Below are 18,339 nucleotides of genomic sequence, written 5' to 3'. Positions count from 1 at the left end.
GTTGTGTTTTCATGCCACCTTATGTATGTTTACTGATATTGCCTAATTTTCTGAATGTTTGATTTTCATGTGCAACATGATTAGCACAATATTGCATCAATATTGTATGGATGTGTGAAACGACAGATACAACCTCATCAAAGTTGGAGCAGAAAGAGAGAACCAAAGTCATAACTTGAATGTTTTTAAACAAAACAATGCAATATCTAAAAAACACTAGAGCCAAATGGGAAAAACAAATGGCATTTTGGATTCAGTGACAATCAACCGACCCATGTAACAATGTAATAATGATGTGAGAAACTAATACTGTACTAGCGACACTTGGAGACAACTCTGGTCTGTGTCAACACTGCAGCTTTGCTTACCTTTGGCATACGATAACTAAAGATTTGCTTGGTTGCAATTTAAACTGTTGCGTGGGCAGACACTCAAGAGACACAACTGTTTGTATACAGACAAAAATAATAATTATTCACTCATCCATATTGTGTCTCTTTAAATAGTCAAAGCTTTTGTAGGGCCTTGAAAGCGTCTTACTAAATGCTAACCCTACTGACATAATGGTCCATCTTGTCAATGTCAATCAGTGTGACAAAATAATGTTGCAATGTTTTTTTTATTTACTAATAACAACAGAGAGAGCCACTTGGGATACCTTTCAACAAGAAAAAAAAAATTTTTCACATCTTTTTAACATCAAGATGATGATAGGGAGCGTGGTGATGCATCAGTTCTCCTCAAAGACCGTAGGTGACCTCAGGGAGCGCCACCAACAGCTCATCCAGGTCATCTGCAACCAAAAAGACAAGCGTTAGTCATGTGGCTAAGTATTATGAGCCCCTTGAACCCGGATCTCCTGCAATATGGCCGAAAAAGAAGATCCCCCTTAGGCTTCTACACAGAACCCAGCGAAGGTGAAGTACAAGATATACACAGGCAACCTCTCAACTCCATTATGCCTCTGAAGGCAACACAAATTCAAGCCTTTTTATAGAAAAAGTCACATAGAAATTTGTGAAAAGCCATCAGTGTTAAAGAGATGAAAGAAAAGATTCAAAAATAAAAATCCCATCACAGCAGATTACCAGTACAAAAAAATACACCTTGAAGTGTATATCTTCAACCATACAATAAGGTCAAGCTTAATGTAAAAAATAAAAAATAAACAAATGAAATGAAATGAAACTAGTCTTCATTACATTGTCCCTCAAGTGTTGCGGACATGCTGGATCTTATGCCAGTTGTTTCGGGGCAAAAGGCAAGATATTCGGAACCGGTCGCCAGCCAATCGCAGAGCACAAATAGACAAAGAAAAAACATTCACATTCACACCTATTAACCTACCATGCATGATTTTGCAATGTGGGAGGAAACCGGTGTACCCGGAGAAAACCTACGCAGGCACGGGGAGAACATGCAAACTCTGCACAAACCCACGACCTCTGCACTGTGCTAATCAGTCCTCCACCATGCCACCTTAATTACCTTGTATTACATTACTTTTAAACTATACACAATAAAATAAAGAACATGTTTTAAATTCGCAATACTTGATGAAAACACTTCTACATGCTCAGTCATGGCACAAGTAGTACAATAATCTGTACTTTTAATTGTACAATTTAAAGAAGTCAAACATTTTTTATTCCCATGAAATGAATAAAAACAGGTGGATTTTTTTTCTTCTGCTAAGCAATTCAAATTTCACAAATGGCATAATAATCAGAATACTATGTTTAGACTACAGGGGGCGCATAGAACATATTGTATCAATTTTTTTAGTTTTATTTTGCTTCCCCTTTAAAACATCCATCCATTATCAGAACCACTAATGCTCACAAGGGTCGTAGGCATGCTGGAGCCTATCCCAGCTGTCTAAGGGCAGTAGGTGAAGTGAACCCCGGACTGGTTGGCAGCCACTCACAGGGCACACACAGACGAATAACCATTCACATTCACAATCACACTGAGGGGCAATTTAGAACGCCCAATTAACCTGCCATGCATGTCTTTGGAATGTAGGAGGAAACCGAAGAACCCGGAGAAAACCCACGCAGGCACGGGGAGAGCATGCAAACTCCACCCAGGAAGGCCGAAGGCCAGACTCGATCCAACAACCTCTACACTGGAAGGCGGACATGCTAACCAGTCAGCCACCATACAGTAAAATGTAAAAACATGATTGAAAAAATAATAAAATATAAAAAAATATAAAATAAATAAAATATTATCAATAATTACAAAAAATCTAATCACACTTGTTAAAATAGTCCAAACCACATGAAAACGCATTTCCAGTGTGAAAGGCATACCAAGGCAAACAGATGGTGAACTAAAATAAAAAATACTATTTAACTACTTGTTTTGCACCCTGCACAGTTTAGTGAACCCACCTGCGTCCCAGCCTGAAGTCTGCAAGCTTCCATCTTTGTATTTGATCCCGTCATCGTTACCATTGTCATTATCGTCAAACACCAGCTGCATGCAGGACACAGGCTTGACAGTTGGTGACAGCGGTGTCGGCTCCTACACAAAAAGGGGGTGGGGGGTGGGGGAGGGGGGTAAGGGACAGACGACTTACCGATTTAGATATCGGTGCGCGTAACTTACCAGAACCAGCGGTGGGAGATGCCCTGACGTGTGGCAGACTCCGTCTGGCGAATAGATCCTGAGGAGATTGTTGGGCGTCACGTTGAGGTAGTGGTTGCGATGGGAGGGGGAGAACACGCCCACCTACAAGCAAACATCACGCTGGTTTTAAAATAAAAATCATCCTGGTGACACCTTCTTTTTTATTTTTTTAAGTGTTTCCTCACTTGTTTGAGCAGCAGCACAGCACCCACTTTCAGTTCCCCCAAGCGCTCCTCCAGGAGGCGCCGATGCACCGTGCCCTGGATCTCACCTTTAGTCAACAATATAAGAACATGTTCGCCAATGTTCAGGAGGAGGCGCAACCCTCTGTTTTCCTTGCAAGTGATGATGACAAACTTACAAATGAAAACCTGCGTGTGTGTGTGTGTGTGTGTGTATTCGTGGTAGTCTACCATGTCAAGACAATCTGTCTGTCGTGCGTGTGTGCGCACGTACCAGTAGGATCCCTGAAGACAGCCTTAGCGTCAGTGTGCGTGTGGTTGATACTCTTGAGCATAACGGCCATGTTTGGCACTTTGTTTTTGTTCAGCTGCTTCAAAGCCGCCTGTGGCGACATCAAAACAAGAGCCCCACCCAATAAACAACACGTTTGTTGACAAGATGGAAGTGAAAACCAGGCGGCGAAGCGAGAAACCTTGCGGAGCACCATGACCACACTGAAGGAGCGCAGGAAGCATGCCGGGTTGCGCTCGTCCAGTCCCATCTCGGCCTTCATTGCCGCCCAGGGACCGCCAAACTGCTCTTCATCAGCCTGGGAGCTGGAAACCTGGTCAAAAGTATTGGGACGCAATGCATCCGTTATCTAATTCGAACACGACCAATTTCTTTAATGCAGATTAGCGCACGCCCCCTTATTTGGAAAGCACTGAACTTGGGGAATTTTGATCGTGACGCGGTAGACACCTCGGAATTACCTTCGAGAAATGTTTAAATAGAAGAATTAAAGCTACGTTTGGACCGTGAAGCACCACCAATCCTTTCACAAATACACTTGATAGGCTGCCAATTAGCAGTTAGCACCGAGCTAGGTTGCTCCAGTTACCGAAGGGGTCTGAATGGTCACGCCCAGACTTTGAGAGCCAAGACTTGAATGCATGCCTGTCTTGTCACTTACTCATTAAACAATTAAACATGAGGCGTAGTCAATTCTAGCCTAGAAACCCCAAGTCGCAATGAAGCGCATTTCTGAGGCGGGGCAAACCTGACCAGACAGACATTGGAAAGAACCAATCAGTGAAGCGCGAACGTGACATTAACTCATTCACTGCCATTTGAACTATTTCTATTAGTTTAACATTTTTTTCCCACTTTTGTTAACAAGACTATGAAAACCTATATATTTTTTTAATTGTACATTAAGAACATATGTAAAATTTGTGATTAATCGTGAGTTAACTAGAGAAGTCATGCGATTAATTACAATTAAAAATTGGAATCGCCTGACGCCACTAAATTTTAATGATCTTTTTTTGCTTATGGAGAGCTCATGATCTTTTTTTCTAATTGCATCAGGTGATTAACGTTTTTTATTGTAATTAATTGCATGACTTAAATAGTTCTGGGTTGTCATACTCTTGTTAACAAAAGTGTAAAAAATGTTAAACTAATAGAAATTGTTAAAATGAATTTCTGACGTCTATAGCCGTCAACGGTAGTGAATGAGTTTAAAAAGTGACGTGCGGAAGCCAAGTAGCAAACAGTAGCAGTGGACGGAGACGAAGTAAATTCAACATATGTCATTGTTGCGGTAAAAACTTGATTTTGAATGGTATGAGGGTGAGGAGGAGGACGGACTTTGTTACGGCGCTGAAGAGTGACGTTGCTCACAAAGAATACTTCACTGCAAATAAACAAATTTGATTTGCCTGACCGTTTCGAGCCGGGCCATATCGCGGTTGATGGCAGCCTTTCAAACAATAACATACTAAAATGTGTATTAAAGCATTACACGCACTTTAAAAAACTTAAAAATATGTTGTTGAACATTTTGAATAGGTACATAATGTGTCAACAATTTGCAATTCCTCACGAGTTAACTATGATGATTGATAGACAGCACTAAATTAAGAACAACATCATTACAGGTAATTAGAGCAAATTGATTATTTGAAAAGTATGCATCAAATTGGTGACCCTTTTCTAAAAAGTTGATGGCCCCCTGTGTTAACCACTACCTCATTGTGCTGCCCTGGGCACACACTCACAACTAAGATCAAGTGTATACAGTACGGCATGACCTGGTTTGGACGACGAGCCGCCACACCGTGGGTGGGAGTCTGGGGAACAGACACCACAATCTCATCCAGACTGTGACTGAGTGGCTGGGAAAAAAAGGAAGAAACTCACTAAACGACATCATAGTGAAAGGAAAACAATTGACGATGGATGAAGGCGACGTTCGAGACAGACCTGCTGTGGGAGGAGCCCAGCCGGGCCCGGGAAACGCCGCCTACTTGGCGGCTGAGGCTCTGAGCAAGGCCTCTTCCGGGACACCTTGTTGGACGCAGACACCAGCTGCACCAGGTGGTTGGTCAGCAGCGGTGTGCTGAGGGGGTGCGGACTAAAGGCAAGGGAGGGGGATGGTGACGGTGCAGGTATAGGCGCAGGTGAAACCGCCTCAAAGAGGCCTCGGGGCAGGCGGGTGGGTGCCGGGGTTTTCCATGCCACCTGCTGAGGCTTGTCGAGAGTCCTGGAAGGTGACTTGGGAGCCGGCGGGAAGGTGGTGACCAGGTGGGGGGTTGTTAGGGTTGGTGCTCTTAGGGTCCCTCCACCTGTGGTGGGGCGCATCATTTTGACCGGCACAACAGGTCCTGCTAAACGTTCACACTCCTCTAAGTCTGCAAGGTCCAAGTCCCAGTCGTCAAAGTCATCCTGGGCGGCAACATTGGTGGTTGGCCACTGCTGCGCCCCCAAGTGGGGCTCAGTGACATTGCACGTAGGAGGTGGAAGGGAGTGAGCTGATCCTCCGCTTGGCTGGAGGAGGTTGGTGTTAGAGTCTCTAGGGACCGCAAGGGTGACACCCAGCGGGCGTAATGCCACAACATTGGTGGGGGTGAGACTCTGTTGGGGGCAAGCTCGAGTGCCAGAGGAAAGCTTACGCAAAGTCGGAGCAACTATTTCTTGGCCCAGAGGGCAGGATGGCACAGCGGCGGAAGGCCTATCCTGCGTCCCCACTTGGGGCTCAGGAAAGTCCAGCTTGGGAGGCGCATTGGACCTCAGGGCATTAGCACCAGAGGTAAGATTCCGCAAAGCAGAAGTATTCTTAATGAAGGCAGGATGTGCTGAAGTCCCATTTGGCTGGAAGAGGTTGGTGGCGGAATCTCCAGGGGCAACATGGGTGGCAGGGGGCAGAGACAGTGGCGAAGTTACGGCGGGCCTTGGCTGCACCCCAACGTAGGGCTCAGGAGCCTGAGTGCTAGAGGACAGCTTCCGTAAAGTCCGCGCAACTGTTTTTGAGGTCGAAGATGGACACGGGGAAGATGATCTCTGGAGGAGGTTGGTGCCAGAACCTCTCGAGGCCACACAAGCGACACCCACCGGGTGGGATGGCACGGTGGTCGGCTGTCGGACGGCCCAGTTAGTTCCCAGCAGTTCCTGGCGGGCAAACAGTACGAGGGAGGGTCAACAACATTATGCAATGATGGTGTCTGCAATAAACAATTAATCACCATATTGAAAGGGAAACAAATGGTGAATACGCCGTGGTATGTGTGTAAAAAGCTGCCAGCCCTGTAGCAGTGCAATGAACACTTGCCAATAAATATGCATTTTAACTGGGAGTGTTGGCAGTGAATGAGTTAAAAGGGGGAGATTACACTTTGTAATAAAGATTTTTTTTTTTTGTCATATTTGGTAAAACTGTTAGGCAATGTAAACCTGGACAGGAGTACATTTGTTATTAATAGGGTGGTAGTTGGTGACGTCACGTCGAGCCAACCCCCTCCCAAAAAAATGATGGGATCAGGTGTGTGTGAGGTTACCTCGTCGTCAAAGTCGTCGCCAATGCTGAACAGCCCGCTCAGTTGGCAGCTCTGCAACAGTTAAAACAAGCCTTTCTGGAGCTCGATTAGCACGTAAATGCGAGATGTTAATGATTTAGAGCGAAAAGGACGACATATTTACCATGTTAGCGTGCAAGCTTAGCTAACGTTTCGCCCCGAACGAACTTACCATCGCAAGCACGAGATGTCGCGATGAGTTATTTCATGCAACAAGGCGTCGAAGATCACACGGTGACGACCCGTCTAATTCTGTTTTCTTCTATACGTTCTTTTTTTTTGTACAAAGTAGCTAACGCGTGTTGACGTAGTGGATGGATTTGGAGAAATGGTGAGCCCGCGACTTACGTTCAAACGTGATGACGTTGGCCGTTTTTTGCTGAAGAACGCGGAAGTGGGTTAGATCATTCCCCTCCCATCTCCCGTCAAAAGTCGGTAAACCTTACCCCACACAAAAAGTTCATTAAGTCATTTTATCTTTGAAAACGTAACATGCGTTAAGATAGCCATGGTTGGCTTATCAGGAGAAATAAGGCATTCATCGCCCTATAATTACGACAATTAGAAAATGACTACGGATACGGTCAAAGTCGGTTGAAAAAACAAAAACAACCTCGCGACATGCCAGTTTATGTTGTAAAAATCAAAGTCGGGCGTTTTTAGTTGCATTCTTTTGGCTGTATGAATAACAACATGTTTACCCTTTGTTCAATTAATGACGTATCTCGTCTTGTCTGACTTTGAATAAGAACGCGTAAGTTGGAAAAAGGGAATCAATTAGCTTTTTTTCTGCGACTCCAATTGAGGGTGAGTAAAAACCTTTACTTGTTAAACACACTGTACATTATGTAGCCTTTTATTTGTGTCCACCAGGAAACGTCATGTCCAAAGACACGTTTCCCTTCACGTCCACATCGCTGCGCTCTCTGAGGCTAGAGCAGGAGTCGCAGGACTGGGAGGAAGCACGAAGGTGCCCTGGCCCAGAGGCGAGCCCTGACACGGGCGCCACTGCCGAGGGCCCCCTGCAGGCCTCGCCCGGTGCCGCAACACCTGCAGGAGGTGCTGGCTGCCCCTTCTCAGGTCCGCTGCCGGGACGCCGCCATCCACAATACCTTCATGTATGGCGACATGAAGGGGGTGTACGCCGTCCTCAGGGACCCCGCCATGGCCAACGCCCTGATGGAGACGGTGCATGAGGAGATGGTGTGGAAGATGCGTAGGTCGCTCAAGCTCAGGGGTGGCAAACTCATTTATTTAGCAGGCACCATTTGAACCTGTAACTGTGAAAATCGTATTTAGTTGTACCTTGACTCATACAGAAAAATGCCATGGACAGTAGTATAATGAAGCAAACACAGTTCTAACTTTTTTCTCTCTCTCCATCAGTCAAATGGACCAAGTGCTCCAGCGTAAAGCAGACGTCCGCCTGGCGTCTGGCCGTGAACGCATACCTGGGAGGCAGCACGACGACCCTCCACGAGGACACGCCGCATGCGTCAAACTGCTACTTGACCACGGAGCAGACGCGCAACTGCTGGCGGACGACGGAAACGCTCCTCTTCACCTGTACACCACGCCGCAATCATAACAGTGAGCTTGGGACACCGTTACTTGTTACGTTTTGCTTTCGATGTTCATAAAACATGTTCGTTAGGTTCGTCAAATATTACATTTATCTTTTTGCGTTTCACAGAAAAATTGCCAAGACTAAATTGTGTGATTTTTGCAAAAACATTTGTTTTGACTTTCTGGACCTGGATTTGCCACCTCTGAAGGTTTGTGATATATTGATATTTAAAAACACATTAAGTTTGACTCAATTGTCTTTGATGTTTACGAAACAAAATACCTTAGTTCCTTAACTCATTCACTGCCATTGACATCAAAAATTCATTTGAACTATTCATATTAGTTTAAAACTTTTTTTTCCACTTTTGTTAACAAGATTATGAAAACCTAGGGAAAAAAATAGAGTATATTTCGAACAGATATAAAATTTGTGATTAACCGTGAGATAACTATTGAAGTCATGTGATTAATTACAATTGAAAATTTTAACCGCCTGACGCCCCTAATTTTTAATAATCTTTTCTTTAAAAAAGAAAAAGATTATTATTATTATTTTAATAATCTTTTCTTAAAAATAAAAAAAATCTAGTTTTTCATACTCTTGTTAACAAAAGTGGGGGAAAAATGTTAAACTAATAGAAATAATTGTAATGAATTTTTGCCGTTTATAGGCGTCAATGGCAGTGAATGAGTTAATGGCTAACAGCCTATGATCTTTACAAGGAACATTTGCCTAATCAAAGATGTTTGGATGTTTACACAAACAATGTGTTAAGGTTCCTCAAAAACAAAAATTCAGGGTTCAATGAAGACCACATTGACATTGCTGTTGACCAAAAATGTGTTATGTTCATTGAAGACTTGGAATTTTCTTTGAACTTTGAAATGTACATTTTATTTGTGAAAAACAATGTTGTCTTTGAGATATACACACACAAAAAATAAATGCGAGGTTGACATTTACAAAACCACAGGTACATCAAAGATTCTAAATTGTATTTTATCACAGAAACACTCCTTTGGTTCATAAAAGACTTCAAAGTGTCTTTGGGGTTTACGGAATTGTAAATTGGGGTGAACTTGGGTCAAAGTTCAACAGCATGTCTGTGCAAAAGAGGTTTTACATTGACTTAAAAACCCACCTGCAGGTGTGTCGAGCTGCTTCTGAAGGGCGGCGTTGACGTGAACATGAGCACGGCCCGGGTCCAAGCTCACCCCACTGCACGTAGCTGCCGTGCAGGGCCTGGAGGGCCACGTGGAGCTACTGCTCTCCGACGTGCGGGCCACCAACCGGAAGCACGATACGGCCTTGATCGTTGCCTGCGCCAAGGCTAAGAAGCCATCGGAGGTGGGCCGTTACCTGGGCGTGGTACGCGAGTGTGTTTTCCCTTCCGTGCCCAGCGTTTGATGCAGTGCGTCTTTTACCCCGCCACATTGGAGGTTATCTTTAACTCGTACCCAAACATCCAACCATGCTACTGGATGGACGACGGCCCTCCCACGCAGCGACACCCGGATTTCTTCAAACTAGTGCGCGAGCGCAGCGATCAGCCTCGCTCGTTGCAGCATCTGTGTCGCTGCGCTTTGCGTCATCACCTGCTGCAGAATGACGGGACGCTACACTGAATTTATATATATTTTCCACAGAAAAAAATATTTTTGAGAAGATGTAATTTGATGGAAATAGTCATAATGTATATTCCTTTAAAATGTATCTTTATTTTTGCCAGTAAAATCAGAATATGCAAATAAAGCTGTATGATTAAAAAAAAATCAATAAAAAAGTTGGGTATTTTTACTTTTGATTGAAGAGGTAATTTTACAATAATGTATAATTATGTCAAAATTGTCCCAAGGTGTGATTGTAAGTGTGGATGGTTGTTAGTCTCGGTGTGCCCCACCCCACTACTACCCCCGTGACCCTTGTGAGGAATAAGCAGTTAAGAAAATGAATGGATGTAAGTATAATTGTGTAATATATATATATATATATATATATATATATATATATATATATATATATATATATACACACACACACATTACATATACATGTATCTTGTATTGCGCTTTTCAAGGTACTCAAAGACGCTTCACAGAAAATCAAAAAAAAAAAAGATCCGTACAAAAGGCTTAAAAAAAAGAAAGAAGTCCAAGATATAAATAAAATCGTTACAATAATAAAATCAGTACAAAACTAAACATTCATAATACTGGACATTAGACATTAGAAGCAACTTTGTAACAGATGGTCATGTTGCTTTACCGTTTTGTTTTAAAATGACAAAGGCAATTATTTTTGGAAGTGATGATTTTTGGTAAGTTGTTATGATGCCCTTCACACAAACTTGCTTCTTTTTTTATTTTGTTGCAATTATTCCCTTGCTGACACTTGCTGCAAGACAACCAATAAAAACTCAAAGGTTCCATCTGGCCATCACTCACAATTGGCTTGTTAATCAGATTTTAAGTATTCAATGTTATAATGGTGTAATAACTGCTTTCACATAGAAGTTTTGATTTGCCAAATCCAGTAATGTTCCATTCATTATTCTGAATGACTGCCCTGCTGCACTTCTTTTATTTTTAGGTTAGTTTAAAGATAACAAATCCTGACCTTGCGTACACATTGAAAAGTGTTTTAAGTTTAATGCACAACATGTTGTGCAAAAGTCAACCGGGTCAGTTTTCATATTCTAAATCTTTGCAATGAATTAATTTCAGCATTCAAGGTACGTATTCCTGAATTAACTTGTTTTTAATCGTCATATATCCTTAAATCATTTTTTCCTTTTGTCACTTTTTGAATTAAAAACCTTTTTTTCATTCTCTAGCCCTCTAATGGCACAACATGGGTCATGATATATGTTTAAAAGATTTAATATATCTTTGAAATATTTTTGATAAATTACTATGCTATGTGCAGAAAACATCTTGTTTTTCTTTAGCACAAATTTCTTAAATAATGAACAAGCACAGATTTTGCATTCGTACATCAAGTTTAGGTCAGAAACCACCCACATCCATTTCCTGTGAAAATTGTGTCAGGTTTTCCCCTTTGAACATTTAATACAGCACGGTCCATGTAAGTAAATCTTTTTCAATTGTTCTGACGCTATGTACCTAGACAATTGTGAAACATAACTGTACATAATATTTGTCGCCTGATTGATTTTACATTCTGAGCGAGCTATATATATATTTCTTGAGTAAAAAAAAAATTAATGTTTTTTTTGTGGGGGAGGGCTGGAACGGATTTGTGTTTTTTTTTTTCGGTGAGGGGTGGCATTTTTACATGTTTCTGACATGAATTAAACTATTAACTAACATATTTTTATTTATTTATTATTGTTTTGATTTTGCCTTTATTTAATCTGCTAATTTGTAATAGTGCATGGTTCACTTTCGTCTATTTCAGATTTCGCGTGGGATGGTGTTAACTTTGAGGCATCCTTATCTTTGGGTGGCGCCAGTGAGACATTTTGGAGTATCACGACGACGACGAATAGGACGACAGACGCGCACGCGCAGTAGAAGTTCTTCCGAGTTTTTTTTCGTTTTGTTTTTTAAATACAAACAGAAATAGGTACAATTCCATTACAATAATTTTCCAAATTCACATAACGAGTACAATCAAACAACAACGTAGGGCATTTTCCATTTCAAATAAAGGCCAAAAAGGGCAACGAAAGAAGAAAAAATATCACAAGTACAGTCTTTTAATAAATGACGCCAGTCTTGCTGCATTCTTGGCATTAATAACTAACAGTGAATTACTGTAAGATTTCAATTCCTTTTTTCAATGAGCAACATTTGGTTTTGTTCTATAGAAACGACATTTGTGCATATATTGTTTACCTAGTAAAATAATATTGTTTACGCAAAAATCAAAATTATTAAAACATTTCCCACATCCATCTTAAATTAAATTTCTCCTTCAAAAGCTCTTTTGTGGGGTGACTATTATTAAGAATTTAAAATTAAAGTTCCTTGTTTTTTGCTGGAACCGGAAATTTCAAATATTTACATCTAATCGCTTTTCTATCTTCTAATTTAAAGTCCTTAAGAATATAGTCATGTTTTAATGAACTAAATAAACAATTATTTAGTAACTGGCTTCTAATAAATTTGTTGTTGCATTTGTCATTACAAAAATCAATACCATAAATGAATAGATGCCTTAAAGCTGGTGTGATTTTTAAATGTAGTTTAGATAAAAGCATGTTCAACAGAGTCAAAGGCCTTGTAAAAAAATATAACCATAAAAGTATAAAACCATTATCATCAATTAAGTCACTATAGTCTATCAAATCCATAACAAGTCTAATATTGTTATGAATAACTCTTCCTTTTATAAAGCCTGTGTCTCACTAATAATATCTGTTATTTCTAATCTGAGTCTGGTTGCAATTGATCCTGAAATATTTTAATATTTTGTATTTAATAGTGTGATAGGTCTTAAATTATCCATTTTTTTTTAAATCTTTCTCAGGCTTTGGAATCAAAGTAATCACACCTTGCTTCATAGTTGTCATTAATTATTGTCCAACAATACATTCATGAAGAGCATCAAATAATAATGACCTCAACTTTTCCCAAAAGTGTTTATAGAAATTTACATTTCTCCCATCCGATCCCTATCCGAAGCTATTTTCTCAAGACTTGCATCCAGTTACTCAATTCTAAGTTAACTGTAACAGAAATTGAAAGGTTACGCTTGTAGGAAAACAGGAGCACGGCGCCGGGCTTCTGACGTCACATGACCCCCCCCCCCCTCCAGTTCCTAGTGTGTGTGTGTGTGTCCTGTTTTGACTGAGGAAGTAGCCGCTTGCTAGCAACAAGCATCGAGAGAGTTCGTCCTCAAACATGATCTGATTCCACGTCTGGTTGGTAAGAAAAAACCCTGTCGTCAATGATGAAGTTGAACGATGCCGCGTGAGTTATTACGGCGATTAAATGCGAAAATTGAGCAAAGAGCGCTTCTTTTTATTTAGCATGGGTTAGCTCGCGAGGCTAACGCTGCTCGTTGTTGTTGACATGAAGTAACACTTGGACGGGAGTCAGTGCTGCCCATTCGCTGATTTACTAGTCTGCATTAAAACACGCAAGGTATGTTTTATGGTAACAACCTGTTTTGTATGCAGTGCACCCGTGTAAGGTTAAATAACCGGATTGTGACGTCAACAAATCGTCTTGTGTAGTGTTAACCCACTTCCGGGTTCGACTTAACGGTCGGTCTTAACGTCTTTATATATTGCTTTGCGCATTTTACTACAAGCATTGGATTATGCCATTAAAGATAGTAATTTTTGTTACTAAATTCCTACTTGATACCACAAAAACAACATATTTTTGTGACACAAACTTACGTTCGACAACCAGTATTGCATATTTTGCCACTAAAACGCTATATTATATCAAAATGCAGTATTTTGTATTACTGTTATGCCATACAAAACACAGTTTATTATTTATACATTTTATATTCTAAAATATATTATTTTATATCATATTATATATCATATGTTCTATTTTTTAAGATGGACTGTTTTTTTTGGGTTATAAAACACTGGCTGTGAACCCCCCCCCCCCCCATCCCATTTGTGCAGGCAAAGAGGATGGCAGTGTGTGCACTGACCATGCTGGATGGGATGGGTGGCGAGGCCACAGCGGCGGGTGGCGCCCTGCTGGTGGCCCTAGCGTTGGTCCTGGCCTGGCTCTCCACACATGTGGCAGAGCGCGGCGACCACATCCTGGGCACCATCCTGTCGGCGGGCGCGCACGCCTCCCTCATCAGCGTGGGTGGGGACACGGGCGGCGATGCCCAGGTAGATGCCCCTGAGCAGACCAGTGCGACCCCACCCTCGCCGGAGAACAAGCCGGATGATGGTGAGGCGGATGAGGGGGCCCCGTCTGAGGACACAGATCTGCTGCTGGACATTCAGAGCAAAGCGCCCCCCGGGGGAAGGATTCATGCTTCGGACGAAGAGGAAGACGAGGATTATGGTGAAGACGAGGAGAGAGAGGGGGGATATAAAAAGGACACATCTACCACGCCGTCCTTTTGCGTTCGACTCAAGTTTTTAAACGACACAGAAGAAGTGGCTGTCGTCAAGCCTCATCACACTGTGGACCAACTCAAAAGGTTAGGGCACACATTTTGCCGCATAAACTACATACATGCCAGGAAGAAACCTATATGTCCAAATTTGGTCAATGACATTTTTTTCACAACTCAATATTACTGATCTGTCCCCACATTGGCTGTTATTTCTCCTCAATATTATATAATTTAAAGTATTGAAAATAGCTTGTGAAAAAATGTATTAGTGTCACCTCAAGAATAAAAGTTTCAGTGTTTTTTCACAGTAACGAGTGAAAATAGATACATTTGGGTAAACCTGCTTTGCTAAAAATTGATTGCTGTAATGCTTTGGTAATCAAGAAAGCAAGCCGCCCAATAGACTGCTTAATCAGCTCTTTATTTTATTAATTGCAATATTAATATCACTCCTGACTCTAAGATCTTTGAGAAGGAGTTTTGGAAGAAGACCAAATCACCAAAATCACTTGCGTTTGTGAAGGATCAAGGGCTTTTTGTTGGTGTGCAGCAGTAGATGACAGTAATATAAAGTTTAGCCAACTTGAACAATGCTGCGATTGATAACACAGCAAGATGGCAGTTGTTTTTGTTTTGTTTTTACACAAGAAAAAATTGTTTCAAAAAGATGGACGGTTGTATTTTGGTAGATTTTACCACTAACTACGGGGGGGCACGGTATTTCATCTTGAAAAATACAGGTTTTGCTCTTTATTGTCATTTTTGATATTTTTGTCACTTAACAGTGCGATAGATTTACAATGATTAAATGCAGTATATATATTTTGCTGGACTGTTCCAGAAGGCAACACCTTGACTTAATTGGATGAATTGATTTATAGACATTTACAACAATGGCTTGTTTGTGTGAGGAAGGCAACGATTTCAGACTGCCCCAGAAGGCAATTCAATTAGATGGACACAGCAACGCTTTGAAATGTCCCAGGAGGCAACACGTGATTATAACGGCTAAGCGCATTTGGATCAATTGCTCATCTGTCGGAGAAAAGCTTTGATTTCAGATAGTTTATGAAGGCAAAACTTGATTTAGCACTAAGGACCTTTGGACCAAGCATTATGTCCCTAAATGTGACACTTGATATTTTTTTTTTATAGAAATGATCGATCCTGGTGTCAATCTTGCATGAATTACAAAAAAAAGAGACTAAAATTTTAACATTGGTAAAATTATACAATATACACTTATACGCTTTGGTCCGATTTTAACTGTGTATATTTGTTTGACAATGCCATATTCAGGGTTATTTGTATCCGGTAATCCCCTACCACAAAAATTTGAATAAACCCACAAGTAACACTATTTCAAGCCCCCCCACCCCCCCAAAAAAAGGTTTACTGTGTAATTGCCTGTAAACGCCACAAGATGATACAATAGCACTACTTTTACATTAGTTGGTTGCTTGGCACCAGATGTCCACAAGATGGCACTGCTTTTATATTAGACAGGGCTTTGGCGCCATCTTGCGGTGCTTCAAGAAGGGCACATAAAAGCAAATAGAACAGTGTCGAAGAGCTGAATTTGTCCGTAGCAAATAGGCAGCGGAACACTTCCATGCCATTTTCATTCATGTATGTACATCAATGAAGAACTAATGCTATTTACCTTGTGACTTTCTCCCTGGTCAGTAAGTACTTCTCTGGACGTGAGCATCAGATCAAGCTGATCTACCAAGGCCAACTCCTGCAGGACTCCAAGAGGACTCTGCTGTCCCTGAACGTGACTCACAACAGCGTCATCCACTGCCATGTCTCACAAGCCCCGCGCGATGGTGCACCCGAGGCGGGGGCGGCAGGATCTCCCCAAGGGGCGGCGGCCGTCTCCGGGGGCCTGCGGGCGGCGGGCATGGCCATCAGCACGGGCAGCCTGGTGGTGCCAGTGTTCGTGGTGATCCTGGCCGTGGTGTGGTACTTCCGCATCAACTACCGCCAGTTCTTCACCGCGCCCGCAACCATCTCCCTGGTGGGCGTCACCGTCTTCTTCAGCTTCCTTATCTTCGGCATGCACAGCCGCTGAAGAAACTCACTAGCCTGTAACACTAGCGTCGCCAAGGCCATGAAACTCCCACATTTGGATCATCCACATGCTGAAAACCAAAGAAAAAATATACAAAAAAAATACAAGCAGAAGTCCACCCACCTTCGTTTGCCGCGTTTTTCTCTCTAGCCATGCCCCTCTCTGCCATAAAACGTCATCGGGACTCAGTCGGATGCTTTTTGGCTAATCCAGCTAACATGCTAACAAATGGCAACAAAGACAAATTTCCTTGGTGGAGGTTTAATGGGGGGTGGGGGAAAAAAATCTGACTAAAGTTTGTGATTAAGCTTTCATTTCGGCTTTCTGTTGTCTGAGGCTGTTTCCCCGTCAATGATTCAAGATGAACGTTTTTTTCTGTGGTGTCTAGAAATTAATTTAAAGGCCAAGATACTGTATCGTGAAAGTAGACCAGGCCTAGTGTCTTTTGTGTACGATGTGTATTTAGTGTAAATAAAATGAATGAATGAAACAAATTAATCTGGCACTTAGGAGGAAAAAAAGAGATGATTTGGAGTCTGTCTCCAATTAAAAGCATTGCAAAAAAAATCCTTTGCACTCTTTGTTTATTTACAAACATCAGTAACGCAGGTCAGTGCTCGAAAAATACTTTTTTTTTTACGCATTTGTTAATATTTAAGAGCTTACATCACAAAAAACACTTTACAAAACCTCACAGCACTATAAAAATATACATGATTAGATTTCAAATATGTGAGCTTACAATGTTCAGCTTCACCACCATTATAGTTCAATGTGCAAATAAAAGTCTTCCTTGAAGAGAAAGATCCTTGAAATCAAACAACGAGCTCATAATCTTAACAAAAGTCTCACAAAAGCAGCATATTTCAGCGAATAGTGGCCAGCGACAACATTGTGGAGCTACCACGTCACGTCTTTAAGGGTATATTTATTGGAGGAAGGTCTTTTGGGGTACGGACTTGATTAGGGGGAGGTGTCATTTTGTTCTTCTGTGGTATGGCATCTGGTGATGGGAGACATTTGTATTTTCTTATTTGTCTCGGGGTACATGGTCTGAGGGTCTATACCAGGGGTAGGAACCCTAGTCCTTGAGAGCCACTGTCCTGCCTCTTTTCCATGTCTCCTTCCTCCAACACAGCTGACTCAAATGATCTACCACTGGTCTATACCTTTTGGTATTGATCTTTTGGGATTCAGCATCTATTGGAGGGAGGCAATATTTGTCTTACGGACCTATTGCGCCTATTGGTGTTTTTTGGGGTATGATGTTTTTTTTTTTGTGTGTGTACAGGATCTGTTGGAGGGAGGCATCGATTTGTCTTTTGGGGTACGGTGTACTATATATTGGCGGGAGGTGTTTAGAGTTTTCAACAGGCCACTAATTGAGGAAATACAGTATACACGAGTCACACCTGAAATACACACAGTGGTAGAGAGAGCAGAGGAATGTGTGTGAGTGTGTGTGTGTGTGTGTCTTTGTCAATGCTACATTATGGGGCCCATAATCCTGTTTTTCTTCCAGGTTTAACTACGATTGTGGGGACCAACTTGTCCTTGTGGGGACATTTTGGTGGGTAGAGTTTAGGTTTGAATTTGATTTGGTTTGGGAAGGGTTTAAGGTTAGGGTAAGGGGCTAGGAAATGGATTATGTCAATGAGATGTCCCCACTAAGATACAAAGATAAACGTATGTACGTGTGTGTGTGTGTGTGTGTGTGTGTGTGTGTGTTTGTTAGTGCACCTGAGTTGGCGTGGAGACGTGAGGAGGTTAAAAAAAAAAGTCCTCTGGTGCTAGTTCAAGTCATCGTAGATACTGGAAATAGAAGGAACAGGAAGTTTGGGGCGCTTTTTCTTGGCAGGCAAGCTAACGTTACTCTGCGAGACACCGCCGTTGCTGCCACTTGTTAGGCTTCCGCTTGTTCCTTCACCACCACCGCCGCCGCCGCCGCCGCCACCTCCTCCTCCTCCTCCTCCTCCTCCTCC

General features: G+C 41.9%; 4 protein-coding genes across 5 annotated transcripts in view; 2 read left to right on the top strand and 2 right to left on the bottom strand.

The window, feature by feature from the left end:
• Positions 1 to 600: 600 nt before the first annotated feature.
• hrob (homologous recombination factor with OB-fold) lies at positions 601 to 6,999 on the bottom strand. The gene is made up of 10 exons (XM_077559078.1): positions 6,826 to 6,999; positions 6,636 to 6,686; positions 5,065 to 6,249; positions 4,893 to 4,976; positions 3,290 to 3,421; positions 3,091 to 3,199; positions 2,820 to 2,905; positions 2,614 to 2,736; positions 2,397 to 2,529; positions 601 to 793 (listed from the first exon to the last, which is right to left on the bottom strand). The coding sequence occupies exons 1-10, from the start codon at positions 6,826 to 6,828 to the stop codon at positions 741 to 743; spliced, it is 1,959 nt and encodes a 652-aa protein (XP_077415204.1). The 5' UTR covers positions 6,829 to 6,999; the 3' UTR covers positions 601 to 740.
• A 481-nt stretch (positions 7,000 to 7,480) lies between these two features.
• Positions 7,481 to 9,981, top strand: asb16 (ankyrin repeat and SOCS box containing 16). Its single transcript, XM_077555605.1, is given in 7 exon segments — positions 7,481 to 7,624; positions 7,626 to 7,869; positions 8,040 to 8,243; positions 8,347 to 8,425; positions 9,371 to 9,425; positions 9,427 to 9,628; positions 9,631 to 9,981. Coding segments are annotated over 7 exon segments (1,092 nt in total). The 5' UTR covers positions 7,481 to 7,534; the 3' UTR covers positions 9,849 to 9,981.
• Positions 9,982 to 12,967: 2,986 nt separating this feature from the next.
• On the top strand, positions 12,968 to 16,786 carry tmub2 (transmembrane and ubiquitin-like domain containing 2). The gene is made up of 3 exons (XM_077557752.1): positions 12,968 to 13,112; positions 13,832 to 14,367; positions 15,970 to 16,786. Exons 2-3 carry the CDS (start codon positions 13,841 to 13,843, stop codon positions 16,355 to 16,357), a joined length of 915 nt encoding a protein of 304 aa, XP_077413878.1. The 5' UTR covers positions 12,968 to 13,112; positions 13,832 to 13,840; the 3' UTR covers positions 16,358 to 16,786.
• A 138-nt stretch (positions 16,787 to 16,924) lies between these two features.
• atxn7l3a (ataxin 7 like 3a) overlaps positions 16,925 to 18,339 on the bottom strand; it is an 11,480-nt gene continuing 10,065 nt past the window's right edge. For both annotated transcript variants that reach the window (XM_077557750.1, XM_077557751.1), the window contains one exon: positions 16,925 to 18,339. This exon is cut by the window's right edge and continues 77 nt beyond it. In XM_077557750.1, the coding sequence (XP_077413876.1) occupies positions 18,148 to 18,339 (192 nt within the window). In that variant the 3' untranslated portion in view covers positions 16,925 to 18,147.

The sequence above is a fragment of the Vanacampus margaritifer genome, chromosome 2 (genome assembly GCF_051991255.1).
Source record: "Vanacampus margaritifer isolate UIUO_Vmar chromosome 2, RoL_Vmar_1.0, whole genome shotgun sequence".
Lineage (NCBI taxonomy): Eukaryota > Metazoa > Chordata > Actinopteri > Syngnathiformes > Syngnathidae > Vanacampus > Vanacampus margaritifer.
This window is presented reverse-complemented; position numbering and strand designations above follow the sequence as displayed.

Excerpts from the sequence above, each read along its gene's own strand:
- hrob (XM_077559078.1), bottom strand. Across the intron at positions 4,977-5,064 it reads CTGGGCTCCTCCCACAGCAG|CCACTCAGTCACAGTCTGGA; the intron begins GTCTGTCTCGAA and ends TTTTTTTCCCAG. Across the intron at positions 3,200-3,289 it reads TGGTCATGGTGCTCCGCAAG|GCGGCTTTGAAGCAGCTGAA; the intron begins GTTTCTCGCTTC and ends ATGTCGCCACAG.
- tmub2 (XM_077557752.1), top strand. The coding sequence starts at position 13,841 with ATGGCAGTGTGTGCACTGACCATGCTGGATGGGATGGGTGGCGAGGCC. Across the intron at positions 14,368-15,969 it reads ACTGTGGACCAACTCAAAAG|TAAGTACTTCTCTGGACGTG; the intron begins GTTAGGGCACAC and ends CTCCCTGGTCAG.